This window comes from Saccopteryx leptura, chromosome 3 (assembly GCF_036850995.1).
Source record: "Saccopteryx leptura isolate mSacLep1 chromosome 3, mSacLep1_pri_phased_curated, whole genome shotgun sequence".
Classification (NCBI taxonomy): domain Eukaryota; kingdom Metazoa; phylum Chordata; class Mammalia; order Chiroptera; family Emballonuridae; genus Saccopteryx; species Saccopteryx leptura.
In genome coordinates, this window is record NC_089505.1 from 103,904,732 (window position 1) to 103,928,014 (window position 23,283).

Consider the following 23,283-nt stretch of genomic DNA (forward strand, 5'->3'; position numbering starts at 1 on the left):
GTAACCCCTTGCTCAAGCCTGTGACCTTGGGTCCGAGCTGGTGAGCTTTGCTCAAACCAGATGAGCCTGCGCTCAAGCTGGCGACCTGGGGGTCTCGAACCTGGGTCCTCCGCATCCCAGTCCGACGCTCCATCCACTGTGCCACTGCCTGGTCAGGCTTTGACCATACTTTTCATGAATAGACTAGATAACCCCCTAAATCATCTACAGATTCCCAGATCATCTACAGAAGCCCACAAGGCCCAGGTTAGGATTAGGAAGGGAAAGTGAGCGTGCAGCTCTGCAGATAAGGGCCATAAGAGAAACAGAATGAGTGATCACTGCAATCTCTGAGCTCCTTCCTAGACTGGGGTGCAAGCCTGTAGCAAGGATGGAGTGGCAAGATTTAAGATCCCAGCATAATGTCTGGGGAGATGGATAACCCCTCTTCACAAGCACTTTTTTCTCAGACACTTTCCAGCTAAGGAAAACCCTAGCCTTTGAGGTCTCTCTTCGAGAAATCCACCTGTCTGGAACACTGAAATACCAAAACCACATCCCAGTTTCCACCGCTACTAAAAGCGCCCTGTACGTCCGTGCGTGCGTGCGTACGTGCGCGCGCGTGTACGCATAGGCTACTGGGATGCCGCCTCTCCCCTCTGAGTCTTCCAGTTTCCCGGCGTGCTGCGGGCCCGCCAAATGGGAGGGGGAGACGCAAGATGGCGGCAGCCGCGAACTCCGGCTCCAGCCTCCCGCTGTTCGACTGCCCGACTTGGTGAGTGGCGGGGCGACCAGGGCTGAAGTGCCTGGCGTGGCTTGGCCAGGGCTGGGTGGGCGGCTCATTTCTCGCAGTGAGCTGAACGGTTCAGACACTTTGGGACTGATTGAGGGAGCACAGTCCGTCGGGCCGGGCGGCGTGCGGAGGAACCGGGAGCCTGGGCCCAGGCACTGAGAAACCCAGAGTTGGGGGCTGTGCGGCGCTCGCTTACCCAGCCCCTCTGGCAATGCAGCTAGTTGCCGCGGCGGTTCGGGGCTGTGGCCCTGAATTTACCCAGACTCCTGACTGAATGCCTAATGCTCTCGTGGAGCACTCGACCTGCCCCCCAGCTCTCTGTCCCGAACGCGCACGAGCTGGCTTGCCGGCCCTGGTCCAGCCTCAGAGCCCCGCATCCCTCTGCTGTGCTGCATCCCGAGTCGCGGACTGGGAGCTCCTGAGGGCAGGGACCGCTCTGACCTAGCCCTGCGTTCTCAGCCGCCAGCGCGAAGCCGGGCACAAGTGGGCATCAGTAATTGTTGGAAGGAAGACCTTATTTTTTTCTCAAGGTGTTGGAAATAATGGAATAATTTAATTTAGGATTTGAATTAAGGCAAATAATTATGAATTGCCTTGCAAGGAGACCCATCTGAGTTAAAGCTATTTCCGCTGTACCTCACGCAGTATATTGTATATGGCTTACTCTTCTCTGCCTCCCGTGAGTTAGGTTGAGATCTTCAAGGGCAAGGACTGTTCTGATGCATCCTTATACTCCCAGCTCCTAGGCCTTAGCAAGGCACATAGTAGAAGTTAAGAAAGCATGTTTTGGATGGATGTAACATCGCTATGGGCTGTCCTTTCAGCAGCTGCCATACAGGAGTTAGGGAAGGATTGTGAGGCAATTATGTTGCATTTTCAAATTAGATGAATAGATACATTTTTATATACAAATGTAGGGACTCTGGCAAGACTTTTTCCCCCCCAAACTTCAAAGAAGCAGACACAGGAAATAAGTGAATTTGTGAGTTTTTTGGGTCCCTTTGCATTTTTGCAACACCCAGTTACTTCAGTCTACAAATTTTGGTTCCCTGCTGCATTGTATCCAGAAATTGAACCAGGATCGTGAACTTAAGAGTTAGAGGAGACAGATCACCTACCATTTCCTCAGTTTGTTAGGCAGCAGCCTTTGTGTTAGGTGCTTTGACCTGAGTATCACCGTTGATTGTTGTGGTTATAGGAATATAGAAAAAAAGCTCCCTTAAGCTGTTGTAGAAAGATCTGTTCAAGAGTAAGAAATATCTCTTGTATTTATTGGTACCATGTTTCATGGGCATGATATTGGATTACTCTAACTCCCTAGTTATGTACCTCTGATTTGACCTGAGAGCTCTGTTCATTCTGTGATGAGACTAATCTTTATTAGCTCAAAACACCAGCTGATTTATTCAACCTTTATATGGTTTTAGTGGTAGTGGCAAAAATTACATTCAAATTCAAGTAATCAGGCTACCCCAGGTCTAGTTCTTGTATTCTATGCTACTTTCTCTCCGAGGTAGATGTCCAGTGCTAAAATATAGGTTTCTTTGGTGCTGCTCTAAATACAGATCCATTAAAATCTGTTTTAGAGCAATTGAATCACTGGGGAAGTAAAGTGTCAAACTTAGAAGCTGTAATAACAGTGAAGTAGATGACATTTCTGCTTGAAAATGAACTAATTATAGGCTGGTAGGAGAGCTGTAGGGTTCAATGGGACAGTAATTGTAAATAATATTTATGAACTCATCTCGAAAATGCTTTTCCCCTCTTATTTTTTAGGGCAGGTAAACCACCACCTGGATTACATTTGGATGTAGTCAAAGGAGACAAACTAATTGAGGTATGGAAATACATGTCTTTCCTTTTTTCCCACCACACTAAAGATTTTTGCTAGTGACTCACTTTTCCACCCCCTCTCCTGTGCTTTGTTTTCTAGCAATGCTACTTTTATTCATCTTGATTTTTTTTCTATTAAAAGCACATGGTGATATAACATGTTCAGACCTCTTATTTCCCACAGACACTTAGTATTTTCTGACTTCTCTCACCTTCTAAGTGAAGGATTTTAATAGATCATGGACCTTTGGGCCCTAATCAAACTGGAAGTCCTATAACATGGTGAATTCCCCCCCGCCCCGAGTACATAAAATTGGGTAGAAGGTGCAAGATATACAATACTTGAAGAAGAAAGTGGTCCTGGCCTGGTAGCTCGGTTGGTTAGAGCATTGTTCCAATGCCGAGATTATGAGTTCGATCCCCAGTCAGGGCACATGCAAAAATCAGCCAGTGATGGCATGAATGTGTAGAACAACAAATCGATGTTTCTCCTCTCTCTCTCTTTCTCTCTCCCTTCTTCTTTCTCTAAAAGTCAATAAATAGCCTGACCAGGCGGTGGTGCAGTGGATAGAGCGTTGGACTGGGATGCGGAAGGACCCTGGTTCGAGACCCCGGGGTTGCCAGCTTGAGTGCGGGCTCATCTGGCTTGAGCAAAAAGCTCACTAGCATGGACCCAAGGTCACTGGCTCGAGTAGGGGGCTGCTCAGTCCACTGAAGGCCCGCGGTCATGGCACATATGAGAAAGCAATCAATGAACAACTACGGTGTCGCAACGAAAAGCTGATGATTGATGCTTCTCATCTCTCTCCGTTCCTGTCTGTCTCTCCCTATCTATCCCTCTATCTGACTCTCTCTCTGTCCCTGTAAATAAATAAATAAATAAATAGATTTTAAAAGTCAATAAATAAAATGAAAAAGCAAAAAGGAAGAAAGTGAATTTAAGTTGCTTTTATTCAGGCCTGAACCCTTCAGAGAAGAGAATGGAATGGTGATGAAATTTATTTGTTTATTCAAAGCATTGAATGCTTGTTGTGTTGTAGTCATTGTGATTGGCACATGGTTCTCGTCCTCAAAGAAATCATCTGATGGGAAAGATATCACATAAAACATTACATGATAATAATTGAAATAAGTACAGGGGGTCCTCAGGTTACTACTACACAGTTCCATTCCTACAACTGTGACATAACCCGAATTTTGGTGTAAGTTGAAAATACATCCTAGTCTAAGTCACTTACCTATCCTAACACAATTATAAAATCATAATCTAGAACATAAAAACACAACTAAGCCACAGAAAAAGGAAAAGGACATAAATAATACTGTACTGTACACTGCACTGCATATTCTTCTGCCACACACAACCACTAATTTGCTCACATAGCCCGTTAAGTACAACGCTAATGGCATAGCAAAACACTGACTTCTTAGTTTTGGGGTTTTTTTTAGTTTTTTATGGGAATGAGCCTCATAAACTCTAAATGTCATATGTTGAGACTCTCATAACCCAAGGACCCCTGTACCATAAAGGAAAAGTGTAGCAAAATACCAGGTTTTGTACAAGTCTAGACTGCAACACCACATAGGACTTGAAAATCTTGATTAGCTATTAGGTTTTTGTTTTGTTTTGTTTTGTTTTTTTATTTATTCATTTTTAGAGAGGACTGAGAGAGGGAGAGAGAGAGACAAAGAGAGAGAGAAGGGGGGAGGAGCTGGAAGCATCAACTCCCATATGTGCCGTGACCAGGCAAGCCCAGGGTTTCGAACCGGCGACCTCAGCATTTCCAGGTCGACGTTTTATCCACTGTGCCACCACAGGTCAGGCCTAGCTGTTAGGTTTTGTAGGATGTATTTTGTTTAGTTTTGTTTTTAAATTTTATTGTTATGGCTTTATTTAGTTACCAAGAAATGGAGATTAAGCTTGCTGTGAGTGTGGAGTTGTGAGTCTCCATGTCTTAGACCAGTTTTTTTTGTTTGTTTGTTTTTTGTTTTTTGTATTTTTCTGAAGCTGGAAACGGGGAGAGACAGTCAGACAGACTCCTGCATGCGCCCGACCAGGATCCACCCGGCATGCCCACCAGGGGCGTCGCTCTGCCCACCAGGGGGCGATGCTCTGCCCCTCCGGGGCCTCGCTCTGCTGCGACCAGAGCCACTCTAGCACTTGGGGCAGAGGCCAAGGAGCCATCCCCAGCGCCCGGGCCATCTTTGCTCCAATGGAGCCTTGGCTGCGGGAGGGGAAGAGAGAGACAGAGAGGAAGGAGGGGGGGGGGTGGAGAAGCAAATGGGCGCTTCTCCTATGTGCCCTGGCCGGGAATCGAACCCGGGTCCCCCGCACGCCAGGCCGACGCTCTACCGCTGAGCCAAGCAGCCAGGGCTTAGACCAATTTTTTATGTTTGCTAGCTTGGATGTAATTTGGGTACAAGGTCCCACTTTTTTTTTTTTTTTTTTTAATTTTTTAAAAATTATTTTTATTCATGTTAGAGGAGAGAGAGAGAGAGAGAGAGAGGAGGGGGGGAGGAGCAGGAAGCGTCAACTCCCATATGTGCCTTGACTGGGCAAGCCCAGGGTTTTGAACCAGTGACGTCAGTGTTCTAGGTCAACGCTTTATCCACTGCGCCACCACAGGTCAGGCAAGGTCCCACTTCTGAGTGCAGTTTTTTGGTGTATGTAGTAAAAACATATCATTCCATGGTTGAAAGCTAACTGAGTCTCCTTAATGATATTCTGTAAATATATTGTTGTCTCTTCAGGATGTTGTAGAGATATCCCAGTATTTTAGAGTATTAAGGCATGAGTTGTGATTTTTTTTTTTTTTTGCATTTTTCTGAAGCTGAAAACAGGGAGAGACAGTCAGACAGACTCCTGCATGCGCCCGACCGGGATCCACCCGGCACGCCCACCATGGGGCGACGCTCTGCCCACCAGGGGACGATGCTCTGCCCATCCTGGGCATCGCCATGTGGCGACCAGAGCCACTCTAGCGCCTGAGGCAGAGGCCACAGAGCCATCCCCAGCGCCCGGGCCATCTTTGCTCCAATGGAGCCTTGGCTGCGGGAGGGGAAGAGAGAGACAGAGAGGAAGGCGCGGCAGAGGGGTGGAGAAGCAAATGGGCGCTTCTCCTGTGTGCCCTGGCCAGGAATCGAACCCGGGTCCTCCGCAACCCGCACGCTAGGCTGACGCTCTACCGCTGAGCCAACCGGCCAGGGCCGTGATTAATTTTTTTTATTAACTCATCATACCCATAGCCAGTCATTTAGCCTCTTTGTCATAGATTCTTTTTCTTTTTAATTTATTTTTATTTTTTAATTGAATTTATAGGGGTGACATTGGTTAATGTAGGTTTCAGGTATACAGTTCTATAATGCATTAACTACAGTGTTTTTCTAGCTTAAAAGTTACAAAACATCAAGATTATTCAATGAAATAATTTGACTAAAATGTCTTTAAAAACAGTTTTACTGGCCCTGGCCGGTTGGCTCAGCGGTAGAGCATCGGCCTGGCGTGCGGGGGACCCGGGTTCGATTCCCGGCCAGGGCACATAGGAGAAGTGCCCATTTGCTTCTCCACCCCCGCCCCCCCTCCTTCCTCTCTGTCTCTCTCTTCCCCTCCCGCAGCCAAGGCTCCATTGGAGCAAAGATGGCCCGGGCGCTGGGGATGGCTCCTTGGCCTCTGCCCCAGGCGCTAGAGTGGCTCTGGTCGCAACATGGCGACGCCCAGGATGGGCAGAGCATCGCCCCTGGTGGGCGTGCCGGGTGGATCCTGGTCGGGCGCATGCGGGAGTCTGTCTGACTGTCTCTCCCCGTTTCCAACTTCAGAAAAATACAAAAAAAAAAAAAAAAACAGTTTTACTGTAGACTGTTCCACAGATATAAAATATTGATTTTTATTTTTTTCCTTTTTTCCAATTGAGAGGAGGGGAGATAGTGAGACAGACACCCGCATGTGTCCTGACCGGAATCCACTCAGCAACCCATCTTGAGCTGATGCTCAAATCAACTGAGCTATCCTCAGTGCCAGAGGTTGACTTGCTTGGACCAACCGATCTGTCCTCAGCACCCGGGGCTACCGCTAAACCAACTGAGCTACTGGCTGCAGGAGGGGAAGAGGGAGAGAAGGGGGAGAGGAAGGGGAAAGAGACGCAGATGGTCACTTCTCCTCTGTGCCCTGACTGGGAGTTGAACACGGGATGTCCATACACCAGGCCGACGCTCTATCCACTGAGCAACTGGCCAGGTCCTAAATTATTGTTGCTAAATATGAAGCTTTGAAGACATAGGAATCTATTTTGTTTCTAGACTTTAGTAACTCTTCAGTTTGCAAAAAGAAGCAGAAAAGGAAGCCTAACCTTAATGATACCATATTCCTTTGTGAAATAAGTTATATTTTCAAAGTGCTATAAGTTGTCAAATATCCCTCTGATTACTGGTTTCCATTAACTGATAATGTTCTGTCTTTATTGCTCTTAGGTGTGCTGAGTTGCTACACAGTTATCAAGTTACAGTATTTAGACATCACTGTGCTATTTCTGAGAGGAATAGATCTGAGATGTGCTTATTTTTAAGGATTTAGGCAGCACTTGATACTAACCGAGCTATCTATATCCTAGCCTTGTGTCAAAGGCTTGTGATGTGTTGTGATAGCTGGGTTTAAGAAGTGCAATATTAAAACAAAAGCCATGAGTCTTTTAAGCCCAGTGTGTAAAGATACACTCTGAGTTATAACTCAGCGGCACAACTAGATAATGGTACTAGCCATAGCTAGTCAAGAAATGTGGTTTCAGTGACTGTTGAAAGACCAATGCATTATTTCATTTACTTGGACAGAAGAAGCACATTGTACAGGAGTTCACAAATGTTCTTAATTCGAAGACATATTATTTTCCTGCCTAGTTTTCATGTTTCTGTAATTGAGATGCCTTTAATTGGGAATGTATATATTTAATCTAGCAACCCTTTCTCTTTTTCCCCCACTTTAAACACTGAGATCTCTAGTATGTCTTTGGCACTTTAGAATTACAGACATTTGGTCTTATATACCGTTTCCTTAAGACTAGCTAGTGAGCACTATGATTAGTTAATTTAAGTTTGTGAGAGCATAATCTGTGTGTATGTAAATATGAATGAGAAATGCACTGAGATTCATCCTGCACAGATATTACCTAGGGAGAATAAGATGTTGAAATTACAGAGCTCTCTCTATTCTAAAGCAATGTTTTATATTTAAACCAAGTCTTAAAACTTGGGTCTGAGCAGACATGTAGATGATTGTCTTATTGAGCTGTCAGGCTGTTAAAATTGTGGTGCTGCCTAGCAGTATAGTAGGGGCCTGGAACAAGCCCACAGCGCTGCTGGATGGAGTTTCCCAGAGGTGGCCTACATACATATACTAGCTTGAACTAATTGAGCCTTAAGGCTAAACTTGAAAAGAAACTGGGTGGTTGTTTAAAGAAGAATTAAGAGTGTAGCCCCATAGTATTTGCTCACTCATTAAAATATTCCTTGCCATATGGTGCATTTCTTGATGCATGTAAAGAAAATAAATAATATGGTTTAAGGAGCTTAGACTCTCAAGTCAGACAGGTTCTGTCTGTCTGAATTTCTCTTTTTTTTAAAAAATAATTTATTCATTTTTATTAGAGAAATAGAGAGAAGAGAGAGAGAGAGAGAAAGAGAGAGAGAGAACAGGGGGAGGAGTAGGAAGCATCAACTCCCATATGTGCTTTGACCAGGCAAGCCCGGGGTTTTGAACCAGCAACCTAAGCATTCCAGGTCGATGCTTTATCCACTGCGCCACCACAGGTCAGGCAATCTATCTGAATTTCTAATTCAACTTATAAATATCTAGCTATGTGAATGTGTTAATTTCTTTATGCCTCAATTTTGTCATTTATAAAGATAGGAATAATAGTACCTACCCACCTCACAGAGTGGTTGTGAGGATTAAATGATCGGTGCATGAGATATATTTCTCATTTTGTAAGGGGAACACTAAAGCTTTGTGCTCTCTTCTCAGAGATTTTAGTGTTTTTCTTTTTAATTTTTTATTTATTTACTTTTTTAGATTTTATTTATTCATTTTTATTAGAGAGAGAGGGGAGAGAAAGAGAGAGGGAGAGATAGAGAACAGGGAGAGGAGCAGGAAGCATCAACTCCCATATGTGCCTTGACCAGGCAAGCCCAGGGTTTTGAACTGGCGACCTCAGCATTTCCAGGTCGACGCTTTATCCACTGCGCCACCACAGGTCAGGCTCTTCTCAGAGATTTTAGAAGTATAATGTAAAATGTGAACTAGAACTTTATGAGAACTTGTAAGGTTTTCCTTTAAAGGAAAAACATCGTATATCCAAATAAGGGTCAATTGTAGACTTTTAAAACTGGAAGAAGTGTTAGCAGAAATTTATCTCGAGTCTTTAATCTATGACAGCCCAGTCCACAACCAGGCTGTGTCAGGGTTTACTGATCCAGGATGAAAAGATAAGTAAGGACAGTGGTAGTGAGTTTTTCATAAAGCTAAATTCAGCTCAAAGTATTCCAGAAGTACTTTGGGGCTATGACAGCATGATTAGAATATAGATAGGTATTGTGATTATACCCCCTTCCTTTCCTAAATAATTGGTCATCTTCCTTTGGGTTTATATTTTCTGAGAAGCAGTAGACATGCTTTGTCTTCTTGTTTCTTGCTTGACCTAAAATTAAGATTCAGTGAAATCTTAAATTTCCAATGAACAGAAGACTATCCCTTTTGCAGGTCTCTTTCATCTAATAGAATTAGGACAAGTACTTTCTATATGGACACTAGATATTTGACCACTATATTTGGGAAGATTAATTGCCATCTACCCCTCAAAATGCTAGTAAATTATTCTGAGCTTTTTATCTTGAAGAGAAATAGAAATAGGAAATAATTGTTTTCACCTTGGCAAGGAATTTTTCCTAAACCCTGTTGAAACAATTTAAGTAATATTTAACTTAATGTTTATTTAGAAACTGATTATTGATGAGAAGAAGTATTACTTATTTGGGAGAAACCCTGACTTGTGTGACTTTACCATTGACCACCAGTCTTGCTCTCGGGTCCACGCTGCCTTGGTCTACCACAAGCATCTGAAGAGAGTTTTCCTAATAGACCTCAACAGTAGTAAGTAACTCACATCACATCCTATCTCACACATTTTTGGGGGGCAATGTGAAAATATTCTTTGGATTCCTCAGTTTCAAAATTGTGTTTTATTACTTATCAAGGAAGAAGTTTACGTTTGGTTTTTAAGTCAGCCCTTCTCGACTCCTGTGATACTGCCTATCTTCCTGAAATAATTGATGACTGGGGAGAGAAGAGGGTTTTGGGGAGGACTATCCTGGAGGAGGCAATAGGTATATACTGTACAGAGAACAGCAGCAACAACAAAAACACCCAGGAGCCAGGGACTCTGGGTATCCAAGTGTTTATAGGAGCATGATAAATTGTGGTCCAGTATAAGCAGAAGCTGTGGTTAGTTCCAAAAAAAACCCAAAACAAAACTTGTTTTGAACAAAATTTAATTTTTTATAATGGGTTCTTTATTCTAGCTATATTCTGCATTGACTACCAATAATATCAATTTTAATTTCATGAATATGCTTCAACTAAAGAGTTTCAACTTTGCCAAAGATAATCCCAGAAATGCATTTGAGACTTAACTGCATGGATCCCTGAAGTTTGTTCATTTTCCCATGTATAAATACAGTATAAATTGTAAAGGATCTTGCTTCCTGGGCTGACCATGTTTTTCTTCCCCATTTCCCCAACACAACCCCACCCCAGTCTGCTTATATAATGGTTTTGGAGAGCCTTGTCTCACAAGTACTTACTTGCAAATTTATCTCATCTTTTCTCTCCATTTTATAACATGCAGAATGCAGACATGGAAAAATAATCAGACTCTGCAGTAGGATTTTGGCTTCCCTTGGCATTGATATTGCACCTGTTTCAGCCAGCCTTTCTTGTCCTGGGGAGAACCCAAGCATAACTGCCACCAGGGTTAGACTTGGGGCTGGAGAGGTCAGACCACAGCGATGCCTGTCTCCTGCCTTGGGTGGCGTGGTTATTGCTGGGTTGGAGCCATTCCTGCTGGACCCAGAATGGAGCCAACTTTGTCTGGCAGCAGAGAGCAAGCAGTGGTATTTGTTATGTGGGGTAACAGCAGGTCTGAAGATGTATAAGAATTCCACTGAAGAGATTCAAGACCCAGTGAAGGATTTTTCCTTTTCATTGTGACCCATGACAAGGGATGCAAAGTGGACCCAGTGTCATTTTCATTTTAAAAAGCAGAACTGATATGCTGGGAGGAGCTGCTCTCCCTTCTACAATTCAGGTTGGTTTATTTTCTCTTACATTTTTGATTTGGTTATTCCCAGCACACGGCACTTTCTTGGGTCACATTCGGTTGGAACCTCACAAGCCTCAGCAAATTCCCATCGATTCCACAGTCTCATTTGGCGCCTCCACAAGAGCATACACTCTGCGTGAGAAGCCTCAGACATTGCCGTCGGCTGTGAAAGGAGATGAGAAGATGGGTGGAGAGGATGATGAACTCAAGGGCTTACTGGGGCTTCCAGAGGAGGAAACCGAACTTGATGTAATTCCATGTCTATGTCATTATTTTGTTTTTTGGAGCTCTGGTTTTTATAGTATGTGGCTGATCTGTGTAGCTTGAAATGCCAATGACTTAGTGGTAGAAGGTTTTCTCGAGCTTAATATGGGCCTTTGCCACTTTGTCAGTATAGTGTGATCAACTTTGACACACTCTGGAGAGCTGCACTGTGTGAATTTGGTTCTGTGTGGCTGACTAAGGCTAACAAGGAGACTGGGTCTCTTGCCAGCAGACCCTCATGGTTGTCTTACATACCTTCACTAGATATTAGAAACCAAGGCTGGGAGTTAAATTTTTCTAGTCCAATGCAGTTTCTACTAACCAATAGTCAGTACTCCTCAGAAGTTCAACTAAATAGCACTTAGACTGAAGCTTTTGTTCATTTACTTTTTTTTTTAATTGTCCAAATAGCCCAGAACTTTTCTGAATAGAACTAGACTGCTTTTGTTTTTACAGACCTGGCGGCCCTGATGGCTGCAACATTTTTACAATATTTTTTTTATTTTTTATTTTTATTATTATTATTATTTTTTTTTGTATTCCTCTGAGGTTGGAAACGGGGAGGCAGTCAGACAAGACTCCCGCATGCGCCCGACTGGGATCCACCCCGCATGCCCACCAGGGGGCGATGCTCCGCCCATCTGGGGCGTCGCTCTGCCACAATCAGAGCCATTCTAGCGCCTGAGGCAGAGGCCACAGAGCCATCCTCAGCGCCCGAGCAAACCTTGCTCCAGTGGAGCTTTGGCTGTGGGAGGGGAAGAGAGAGACAGAGAGGAAGGAGAGGGGGAGGGGTGGAGAAGCAGGTGGGCGCTTCTCCTGTGTGCCCTGGCCAGGAATCGAACCCGGGACTTCTGCATACCAGACCGATGCTCTACCACTGAGCCAACCAGCCAGGGCCCATTTTTACAATACTTTTAAAGTGCTAAAGTTTTCCTTTTCTAGGTGCTGACCCCAGTAGTTTGTGATATGGCTGTCATCCTTTAAATCAATGTTTTTCAGCCACCATCCGCAGACTAGTCCACCAGAAATTTCATTCGAGTCCACAGAGGAGTTAACCACCCTGATATCACGAGAATCAACCTAATGATCTTAGATTCACTTATGCTCAGTGTGATTTCTGCCTTAGTAGTCCCTGAAATAATTCTCCTATTTTTACCAGTCCCCAAGTGTAAAAAGGTTGAAAACCACTGCTTTACATGTCTATCTCTGCACTGGTGTGGCTGGTCTATTCAGGTAGGCTATATGCAAGCATGTCCTTAACCACCCACATGCACTTACTATTCTAGTGGTACACTAAGGCAGTTTCCCAGCCCTTTGAAGAAAAGCACCATGGAAATCTTGTAATTTAGAAGTAATTTTGTTCTAAAGAAGTAAGTAGCCTTACAACCAGAGGCATTAATGATGGTCACTCTTGCTCATTTCTCCTCTAGGCTTCTTCTATGCTTTCCTGTTTTGTAAATTTAGTATGTGAGGTCCTCTCTGGGTCTTCATTCTCAAGGCATTTAGACTATCTCAGACTGCAATGCAGATTGGAGTAAGTCCAGAAGATTGTGAAGAGGCAGGCTGCAGTGCAGAGGCCAAGTTAATCACTGAGATGAGGATGATTATGAGTAGAATTGGGGCCATACACAGGACTGGGGAGTGGCAAAATATTAAGTGCACTGGCAGTGTCCTTGTGAGTTCTAAAAGAGAGGGCTACTGGGAAGGAAGCTGTCAACCATCCTTTCTCATCTGTTTTGTTACTTTAAAACAATTCTTGGAGTTCCAGTCACATTCCTTTAGTTCTCACCATAAAGACATGATAGCCTTTCTTTTAAAACAAAACAAAAAAAACCCCTCTAAATCTCAACCCAAAGGTGTTTGTACAGATGACTTGTTCTTAGCTCAAGGCCCTTACCTCCCTTTGAATAGCACTGCCTCCCTGTCAAGGAGGGCATTCCACCTTCTATCAAAGGTGCCTTGTTAATATTAGCAATCTTGTCTGCTTGGGGAAGTCAAGTTTAGCCCCTAATGCCTTCCTGCCCTTTATTTAGTAATATATTCTTCAAGTTTTTTGTGTACTGACCCTATCTTTCCTATGTGAACCCTGGCCTAGAACCTGACAGAGTTCAACACTGCCCACAACAAGCGAATTTCCACCCTCACCATTGAGGAGGGGAATCTAGATATTCAGAGACCAAAGAGGAAGAGGAAGAACTCACGGGTGACTTTCAGCGAGGATGATGAGATCATCAACCCAGGTAAGGTATCCTAGTTTCTTATAAAAAAGCTGTGGTCTCAGGGAGTATAATAGTTCATTGGTGAAGTACCTTCAACACTAAAGCATTATCCATTTACACTGTGGAAGAAGTAGCTACAGGGAGGACCCATATTATTTCTCTGCTGATTCAGTATGTCTACTTTATAGTAGAGGTTTAAGTTAAGCATAGGTGTTTGCTGTCTTTATCTCAAAATAGGACATTAGTATCTTTACGGCATTCTGCATATGATTGGTAACTCTTAAGATTGGAGAGCCTTCTGCTGCTAATATTAACTGCATTGAAGACTTGCCCCTCTGTGAGGAAGTAACTTGTATGAAAATGTCAGCAAAATAAGAGCATCAGACTACAGGAAGACCACTAACTTTACCAATTTGTTCTGTCATTCAACATTTATTTATTGGTCTCATGTTACATCTCAAGTATTGTGGTAGGTGGATGACATACAGCTGGAAGGTATAGTTTTTATAGTAAAGATAGAATTAAGATTCAAAAAACCTTGTTTGAAAATAAATTTCAGTGAATAGAAACAAGGATCCCAGACTGACAAGTTATTTTTAATTCCCAAACTGAATGCAGTGAGAATCACTTGCAAGTTCTGCATTTAGGTTCAAAATATCAATTATTTAAATGGAGAAGATCTGCACCAGCATGAAAAAAAAGATCAAGGGATTTCAGTTAATTGAAAATGTAGTCTCAGTCATTAGGGGTATGTGGAAACTAATCAAATGCAGTTTAAGATTGCATTAATGGAAGAATTAATGATCTGTGTTCTGAGCAGAAATCACCCAAATATGTTACTAAATACAAGCATGGCCTTAACCATCAAATGTGTTAAGTAGTCCTGAGGGAGGAGGAGACTCAGATATGGAAAACAGTACCCTGAATGATGGAATATAGGGAAACTGTGTATGAGGGAGGGCAGATTAGAGGAGGCTTGGCCAGTGGGGTTAGGTATTCGCAAGGTTGACCTTAAGGAGGAAGCAGTGGGCAAAATCAGAGCCAGTGAGTAGCAAATATAAGGTCTACCAGAAAGTTCTGTCCGTTTCTATCACAAGTTTCGACACGTAAGCACATGTTTATTTGGCGCATGTGTGCCTCTCTATTTTTATCACTTAAGGTATACATACTGACGTAGCAAATTAACTAAAACAGAGTTGATTCACGTTAGTCTTATAAGTGAAGCGATAGTGTACCCATGGCTACTGATAAAGTTCATTTACGCCACTGTAATTTTTACGAATTTCAACAAGGAAGAAATGCTACAGAAGCATGTAGAAATTTATTGAAAGTGTTTGGTGAAGGAATAATACCAACTATCACTTGTTTTTGTCCTTACAAATTTTTTGAAGGGCAAAAAATTCAAAAATGAAGAAGATATCAAACAAGCACTGGTTCAATTTTTCGCATCAAAAGATAAAACATTTTTCAAAAATGGGATATACAAATTGCCCTCATGCTGGCAAGAAAGCATTAATAATAATGGCAATTATATTATTTAATAAAGTTTATTGACGGTAAGAAAAATTTGTATTTTGTTTTATTCCAAAAACGGACAGAACTTCCGGTAGACCTTATATTTGGTTCAGCATAAAAAGCAACAACGAGCCTCACTGGTGGTGGTGCAGTGGATAGAGTGTCAACTCAGGACTTTGAGGTCCCTGGTTCAAAACCCCGAGGTTGTTGGCCTGAGCAAGGGATCACTGGCTCAGCTTGAGCCCTCTCCCCCTGTCAAGGCATATACGAGAAGCAATGAACAACTAAAATGAAGCAACTACAAATTTATGCTTCTCATCTCTCTCCTTCCTCTCCGTTCCTGTGTCTCTCTTAAAAAAAAAAAAAGCAAAACAAATCTTTATGTTTAGTCAGGAACTCCATGACCATCTAGGAAGCTTACTTCTGGATCCCAGAACCTATTGAGTAAGAGTTGCTATGGCCCTGGCTCGTGAATGTCGTCTTGGCATATGGAAGTCCCAGGTTCGATCCCCAGTCACAGCATGCTGGAGAAACGACCATCTGCTTCTCCCCCCATCTCTTGACCCTTTCTTTCCCTCGAGCATCGAAGCCCAGGTGGGGTTGCCGGCTAGATCCTAGTCAGGGCGCATGTGGGAGTCTGCCTCACTATCTCCTCTCCTCTCATAAGAAAAAAAAGAGTGTCTGGAGGTTAAACCTAAAAACTTGTAATTTTAAACAAGCTCTTACACTGATGAACAACCAATAACTTGGAAATTACTGGACAAGACAATTATTAAGTCTCTTTCAAGACTCAGCATCTGATCTGGAAAATTATTGCTCCAGAGCTTTGTTAAGGCAGTGTATTCGGGGAGAGTATAGCATAGTGGTCAAGAGTATGGGCTCTGAAGTCAGAGGTCTGGGTTTGAAATCCGCCTCTTCACTTAATTGTATGACCTTGGCCAAGTGACTTGAAAGACTTGGCCTCACAGGATTGGTGGGGAGATTAAATGATTACCATGTGTAAGAATACTTCAGATGCCTGACCTGTGGTGGCCTAGTAGATAAAGCATTGACCTAGAATACTAAGGTCACTGGTTTGAAGCCTTGGGCTTGCCTGGACAAGGGCATATAGGGGAAGCAGCTACAACTTGATGCTTCCTGCTCCTCCCTTCTACCCACCCCTTTCTCTCTCGCTCTCTCTCTCTTCCCTTTCTTTAATAAAATCTTAAAACAAACTTTGGCCTGGGCCGGTTGGCTCAGTGGTGGAGCGGCAGCCCAGTGTGTGGAAGTCCCGCGTTTGATTCCCAGCTAGGGCACATAGGAGAAGTATCTATCTGCTTGTCCACCCCTCCCCCTCTCCTTCCTCTCTATTTCTCTCATCCCCTCCCACAGCCAAGGCTCCATTGGAGCAGAGTTGGCCCGGGTGCTGAGGATGGCTCTGTGGCCTCAGCCTCAGGCGCTTGAATGACTCCAGTTGCAACGGTGCAATGCCCCAAATGGGCAGAGCATTGCCCCCTAGTGGGCGTGCTGGGTGGATTCCGGTTGAGCACATACGGGAATCTGTCTCTGCCTCCCTGCCTTTCACTTCAGAAAAATTAAAAAAAAAACCCAAAAACTAAACTTCATGAAATTATATATATTACACATAAATACAGATAACAGGACAGCAAATCCCAAAGGGAAGGAGGGAGGTAATGTGGGACAAGGGGTTAAGGGTGAGAGTGATACTGAGTGGGACACTTGAATCCATATTAACACAATAAATTAAAATTAATAAAAAAAAATTTTTCAGCCTGACCAGGCGGTGGCGTGGTGGATAGTGTCGGACTGGGATGCGGAAGGACCCAGGTTCAAGATCCTGAGGTCGCCAGCTTGAGCGCGTGCTCATCTGGCTTAAGCAAAAAGCTCACCAGCTTGGACCCAAGGTCGCTGGCTCCAACAAGGGGTTATTCGGTCTGCTGAAGGCCCGCGGTCATGGCACATATGAGAAAGCAATCAATGAACAACTAAGGTGTCGCTACGAAAAACTGATGATTGGTGCTTCTCATCTCTCTCCATTCCTGCCTCTCCCTATCTATCCCTCTCTTTGACTCTCTCTCTCTCTCTGTCCCTGTAAAAAAAAAAATTTTTCTTAAAAAAAAAAAATCTTCAGATCAGTGCCTGGCATGCAGTAAGCTCTTATAAATGTTAGCCATTATCATCATCATCTGCCACAACTTTTGCCTTCTACCCATGCAACCTTTCCTATACCAGAAATAGATATAGCAAGGAATTTGTTGGTAGATCTTCCAGGAGCAGAGATCTCCTGGAACAGGCATATCCTCTCTCTAGGAGTGGAATGGCTAAAGAATGAGGAGAGGGTGAGAGGCCTAACCACCATTCAGTCAGCACAGGACAGGGTTTCCCAGAGAGGCTTAGCCCCTCTCCTCTCTAGGCCTAGCGCACACATGGGGCACGTCCCCTGTAGCCACTCCTGTTAGGCTCCAGTTGCTCATGTGCTTCATTCAACTTTCCTTGCTGAAGGGATGATTGGAATAGGACTTCTATGGGGATGAGAAAAGACGAGAATGCCTTTTGTCTCCTTCCTGGGTGGTTATCTTTTCCACTTTCTTCTTCCATATAGAAACCTTTCATTCATTCATTCATTGTACAAAGATTGGTTGTTCAATGAATATACCAGGGTGTATTCTTTAAAGGCATCCTAACATGGGAAAAGCCACACTTAAATCAACCAGGTGTTATTTACTCAAATAGGGAATCTTTATTTTCCAAAGGAATTCATAAGAGTGTGTGTGTATGTGTGTGTGTGTGTATATATATGTATATGTATATGTATATGTATATGTATATATATATATATGCAAGCTCCCTTTATTTTTAATTTTTTAAATGTTAAATTCTATTTATTTATTTTAATCCGTGCATTTAAAATAAGATGTACAACATCTGTTGGGGAAATGATTCCTTTCCCATCACTACATTAAGATAAAGGGGATAAGGACCTGTCCTGTGCTGGCGCAGTGGATCAAGTGTCAGCCTGGAACACTGAGGTCACCGGTTCAAAACCCTAGGCTTTCCCTGTCAAGGCAAATATGGGAGTTGATGCTTCCTGCTCCCCCCCCTTCTCTCTCTCTCTCTAAAAATAAATAAAGTCTTTTAAAAATAATAAAGGGGATGAATCCTGGCCTGTTAGCTCAGTTTTAGAGCATCATCCCAGTATGCCATGGTTGCAGGTTCTATCCCTGGTCAGGGCATATACAAGAATCTAGCAATAAATGCATAAATAAGTGGAATAACAAATTGATATTTCTCTCCCTCCATCTTCCCCTCTCTATAAAAGAAATGTAAAAGAAAAAAAAAAGATGAAGGGATCTTAGAGTAGTTTCCCTAGTAATGCTAATAAGCTGGCCTGCCTATTTCCACACACTCATCCGTCAGTGTGAACACTCCTGTTCATCCTAGGTGACCCAGTTCATTTGTCCTCTCTGTGCTCCAGAACACTGTTTTGCCATCTCTCTTGAAGCACCTCCAGTGTGTTGTAGCCTATCTGGCTTTACAACTGAACTCCGTAAAGGCGGGGCAGTGTCTTGCTCTTTATTTCCATGCCTGATGTCCAATAAGTGAAGCATAATGGAGGGACCGACTGTAAACACGTTTCTTACTTGGTCGTAGCTCTTTCTCCCTGCAGAGTGAATGAAGCTAGAAGCTTTGTAGGGTTCAATAATGTGTGTGTAAGCTGTGAAAAGGGAGCTGGTCTTCCAGCCTGCCTGGACATGGAGCTTCAGATCCTTTAGAAAAAGTCTTGATTGTATATTTGTTCAGATCAGAAGGCCAAATTAAATTGGAAGCTTTGAATCTAAATCCTAATTCTGTTTGCTAATGAGCGGGCATTAGCAAGGTAGGTGGTGTATGACCTCTTGACATGTCATTGTTTTATCATTAACATGAGTTGGCTAATATCTGCTCTCTTTTGTTTCTCCTCTCAAAAGAGAGAAGGATTGCCCTGATCAGAGAGCTCGGTTGGTCAGAGTATCATCCCAAAGCACAGGTTCCTGGTTTATTCTCGGGTCAGGACACATACAGGAACAGATCAATATTCCTATGTTCCTGTCTGTCTCTCTCTCTCTCCACTCTTCTCTCTCTAAAAAGAAATAAAAATTTTTAAGAAAGAGGGAAATATATGGAATGAGAGAGAACTTGGGGAAGGCAGCATAGCACAGGTCCAGTGCTATTTCTGGCTGCTTGTACTCAATCCTGGCTCTTCCACTCTTATAGGGTGACAGGGCCTGCTACTTTATTCCTCTAAGCCTCAGCTGTTTTCTTGTTTAGTAAATGTTTATTATAGTAGTGCTTACCTCATAGGCTTGTTGTGAGAATTTATACAGTGCCCAGCACATAGTAAACACTCCAAGTGTTAGCTGTATTTTACTGTTTTAATATGAATTGTTGTGATTGCTTTGCTTACAATGGGCCCTATACCTTTAAACCCTCCCAGTAGAGTACCAAACTAACCCTTTCCTTGTCTTTTTGCAGAGGATGTGGATCCCTCAGTTGGACGCTTCCGGAACATGGTACAGACTGCAGTGGTCCCGGTGAAGGTAGGAAGCACATTGTAACAGTATTTAAAATGCCTTTTCGTATTGTTGGGTTTAAAAATCCACCCTTGCCCTGGCCGGATAGCTCAGTTGATTAGAGCATTGTTCTGAAATACAGAGGTTGTTGGTTCGATCCCTGGTCAGGGCACATATAGGAATACTCCTGTCTTTCTGTCTCTCTCCTTCCCTCCTCCCTTCCTCTCTTACTAAAATCAATCAATAAAAATAAATAAAAGCCCTAGCCAGTTGGCTCAGTGGTAGAGTGTCAGCCCAGCCTGTGGAAGTCCCAGGTTCAATTCCTGGCCAGGGCACACAGGAGAAGCACCCATCTGCTTCTCCTCCCTCCCCCCTCTCCTTTCTCTCTATCTCTGTCTTCCTCTCCCACAGCCAAGGCTCCATTGGAGCAAAGTAGGCCCGGGCACTGAGGATGGCTCCAAAGCCTCCGCCTCAGGTGCTAGAATGGCTCTGGCTGCAACGGAGCAACAGCCCAGATGGGCAGAGCATCACCATTTAGTGGACATGCCGGGTGGATCCCATTCGGGTACATACAGGAGTCTGTCTCTCTGCCTCCCTGCTTCTCCCTTCAGAAAAATACTAAATAAATAAATAAGCGAATAAATAAAATCCACTCTTTTATATGTAAGTGTTAAGTACATGCCTAATTTAAAACACATTCTTTGCTCCTCTCCCATTTTTTTTATCCTGTGGAAATACTTTTACTCAATCTGTGTCTAGGGGATCCTGGAGGGCCATAGCAAGGCTGCAGGTGACCAGCCAGCTTGATGCTGCTGTAAATTGTGGTGCTATGTGAGTCTGTAAATTTACCTCCCAGCAGGCTGCATAAAGACCCACCTTTCTTTAGCCTCTCCCTCTGACTAAGCTCTCAGGAAGAGGTATTGTTCTATTTGTGCATGGCACATCTGGCTTTTGCTGTGCCTTCATTCTGTGGATAGGCATGGTACAGACAGAGAAGCCAGCCCAGACCTAGATTAGGTTTAAAGACCAGGTATGTTGAAGAACCAAGAGCTAGAAGCTAGAAGCTTCTTCCATTCACGACAGATTTGTTTTTCTTTGAAATTAATGTTTAAAAATTGGGTGCCCAACATGAAGATAGATACTTATTCTCGCCCCCCCCAATTTAAATACTACCATCTGTTATTACCTCTAATTCCTAAAAGGGCATTTTAACACCAAAAAAAAAAAAAAGAAGAGGAGAGGTATGACAACCTAAGGATAAAGAATAGTCAAACTGGATAAGTTTTACTTTATGAAAAGGTTATACATTATTGTCATTTTTCTCGGTGTGACTTGGGGTGGTGAATACTTTGTGTGGATCCATTACATTAGACAGCCACTGTAAAGTCTCCTCAAACCCTGAGATTTTAGGACAGTGAAACAGGCTGTCTGGGAAATAAAACAAGCTAGAGGTAGGGTTTTCCCCAATTTTTTTAGTTCTTGAATAGAAAAGGCTAATTAGCACCCTCTGTGCCTCACTCTTGTCTCCTCTTTTCCTGTAAACCACAGAAGAAGCGGGTGGAGGGCCCCGGCTCCTTGGGCCTGGAAGAATCAGGGAGCAGGCGCATGCAGAACTTTGCCTTCAGTGGAGGACTCTATGGGGGCCTGCCGCCCACGCACACTGAGGCCGGCTCCCAGCCGCATGGCATCCACGGGACAGCTCTCATTGGTGGTTTGCCCATGCCGTACCCGAACCTCGCTCCTGATGTGGACTTGACTCCTGTTGTGCCGTCAGCAGTGAACATGACTCCTGCACCAAACCCTGTAGTCTATAACCCTGAAGCTGTCAATGAACCCAAGAAGAAGAAATATGCAAAAGAAGCTTGGCCGGGCAAGAAGCCCACGCCTTCCTTACTGATTTGATATTTCTGGTCATGGAGAAGGGTGGGATTGGGTGGGAATTGGGTGGAAGGGTGATGGGGGAGCTAATGAACTAGGGAGAAGATTTTTCCATTTGTGCAGTATCGTCTTTCAGAATGTTTCCTGGGGTCCTAACCATGTAATATCAAAACTGGGGGTGGGGTTGAAATATCCCATAAAGACCAGTTTTCAGAACTTTCAGTGTAGAGAAGTGCTTCACAACCCTTTTAAGTAGACTGCCCTGGCTCTCCCCAAGCCTTCCAGTACTTCCTGTTTCTTTCCTACCTCTTTCTAGGACTATTTTTATTTAAAGTCATGTACCCTGGGCAGAGACTCCAGGCCCTCAGGTTGAATACAGAGCTAGGTAGGTGACAGTCACATCACCAGCCTTGTGGTCCAACACCCTAATTTATATTTACTAGCTCTATAAGTTCCACATAGCAAAAGGGTTGCCACAGATCTGAGGTTGATCAAAAGAAGAATTTAGAATTCTTCAATTAAGCTAAAGTTTAAACTCAAAAAAATGTTTTCTTGGGTCAGTGGTTTTGAGGTCCAATAGTTAGGCTTTTCTCTTTTGTCCTTTCTGTTGGAATGAGAACATTTTGATTTGGTCTGTGACCAGTGCCATAGACACAGGTTGATAGTTTTAAACTTACTGCTTTGTTTGAACTTGACCTGTTTTTCTTGTCAAACCTGAGTACTTGCTGAAGTTTCTCATTTGATTCCAGAGTACTGTCCTCTACTCTCCAAGGCTTTATACTTTCCTTTTCAAATGTGTTAGGAAGGCAATTTTTAAAGGATATGACCAGTTAAAACAACTTCAATTACAAAGAGATTATGGCCAGTTAAAACAACTCCAGATTTACTTTGCAGGTAGCTGATGGCTCTAAGAGGACATTGTTTGATACTGGTTCAGAGGCTCGTTCCCCCCTTTGAGAGCTCTCGTTATCCAGAGCTCTAAGACTAGACCTGGCTAACAAACATAGGAGACGAAGTAGGAAACGTTGATAAGAGCTTTGTACAGAGATTTGTACATTTGTGTAATAGGCCTTTTCACGCTTTATGTGTAGCTTTTTACCTGTAACCTTTATTACATTGTAAATTAAACGTAACTTTTGTCATTCTGGTGCAGTTGTGATTCAGCCACCATCACTGATTCCCACTAACATTAGAGGATGTTTGTCAAAGATACAGCTATTGGGCTTGGGAGGTAGTGCGCTGTCCCCGTTTTATTACCACAAATGAAAATGCCCCCTATGAATGTGAACATCCTAATTAGACAGTCCAGTCCCCAGAGTGAAGCCTCATGAAGCCAAATGAATTAAGAGGTGCCAGCTGCCCTTCATTAGGAGGCAGAACCACGTATCTGATGGGACACTGTACTTTGGGCCACTTGTCCTGGAGTGGGCATGGTTTAAGCCTGGTCAACTGCTTTCTGGTTACAGCTGCAGCTCAGGTAGCACAGGAGAAAAGGGAAGCTAAAATTGAGTATTTTTAGGCCCTGGCCGGTTGGCTCAGCAGTAGAGCGTCAGCCTAGTGTGCGGAGGACCTGGGTTCGATTCCCGGCCAGGGCACACAGGAGAAGCGCCCATTTGCTTCTCCACCCCTCCGCCGCGCTTTCCTCTCTCTCTCTTCCCCTCCCGCAGCCAAGGCTCCATTGGAGCAAACATGGCCCGGGCCGCTGGGGATGGCTCCTTGGCCTCTGCCTCAGGCACTACAGTGGCTCTGGTGGCAACATGGCGACGCCCAGGATGGGCAGAGCATCGCCCCCTGGTGGGCAGAGCGTCGCCCCATGGTGGGCGTGCCGGGTGGATCCTGGTCGGGCGCATGCGGGAGTCTGTCTGACTGTCTCTCCCTGTTTCCAG

General features: G+C 43.8%; 1 protein-coding gene and 1 non-coding gene across 2 annotated transcripts; both read left to right on the top strand.

The window, feature by feature from the left end:
* The first annotated feature begins 661 nt into the window (after positions 1-661).
* PPP1R8 (protein phosphatase 1 regulatory subunit 8) lies at positions 662-22,539 on the top strand. Its single transcript, XM_066375545.1, has 7 exons — positions 662-754; positions 2,549-2,609; positions 9,590-9,743; positions 11,000-11,220; positions 13,331-13,475; positions 19,482-19,546; positions 21,068-22,539. The coding sequence occupies exons 1-7, from the start codon at positions 699-701 to the stop codon at positions 21,419-21,421; spliced, it is 1,056 nt and encodes a 351-aa protein (XP_066231642.1). The 5' UTR covers positions 662-698; the 3' UTR covers positions 21,422-22,539.
* LOC136401641 (small Cajal body-specific RNA 1) lies at positions 7,177-7,342 on the top strand. The gene has a single exon (XR_010750663.1). It is a non-coding gene; the product is annotated as a small Cajal body-specific RNA 1 (non-coding RNA).
* Positions 22,540-23,283: the final 744 nt, after the last annotated feature.

Coding starts and splice junctions, on each gene's coding strand:
- PPP1R8 (XM_066375545.1), top strand. CDS start 699: ATGGCGGCAGCCGCGAACTCCGGCTCCAGCCTCCCGCTGTTCGACTGC. Junction 755..2,548: donor CTGTTCGACTGCCCGACTTG/GTGAGTGGCGGG, acceptor CTTATTTTTTAG/GGCAGGTAAACCACCACCTG. Junction 9,744..10,999: donor CCTAATAGACCTCAACAGTA/GTAAGTAACTCA, acceptor GGTTATTCCCAG/CACACGGCACTTTCTTGGGT.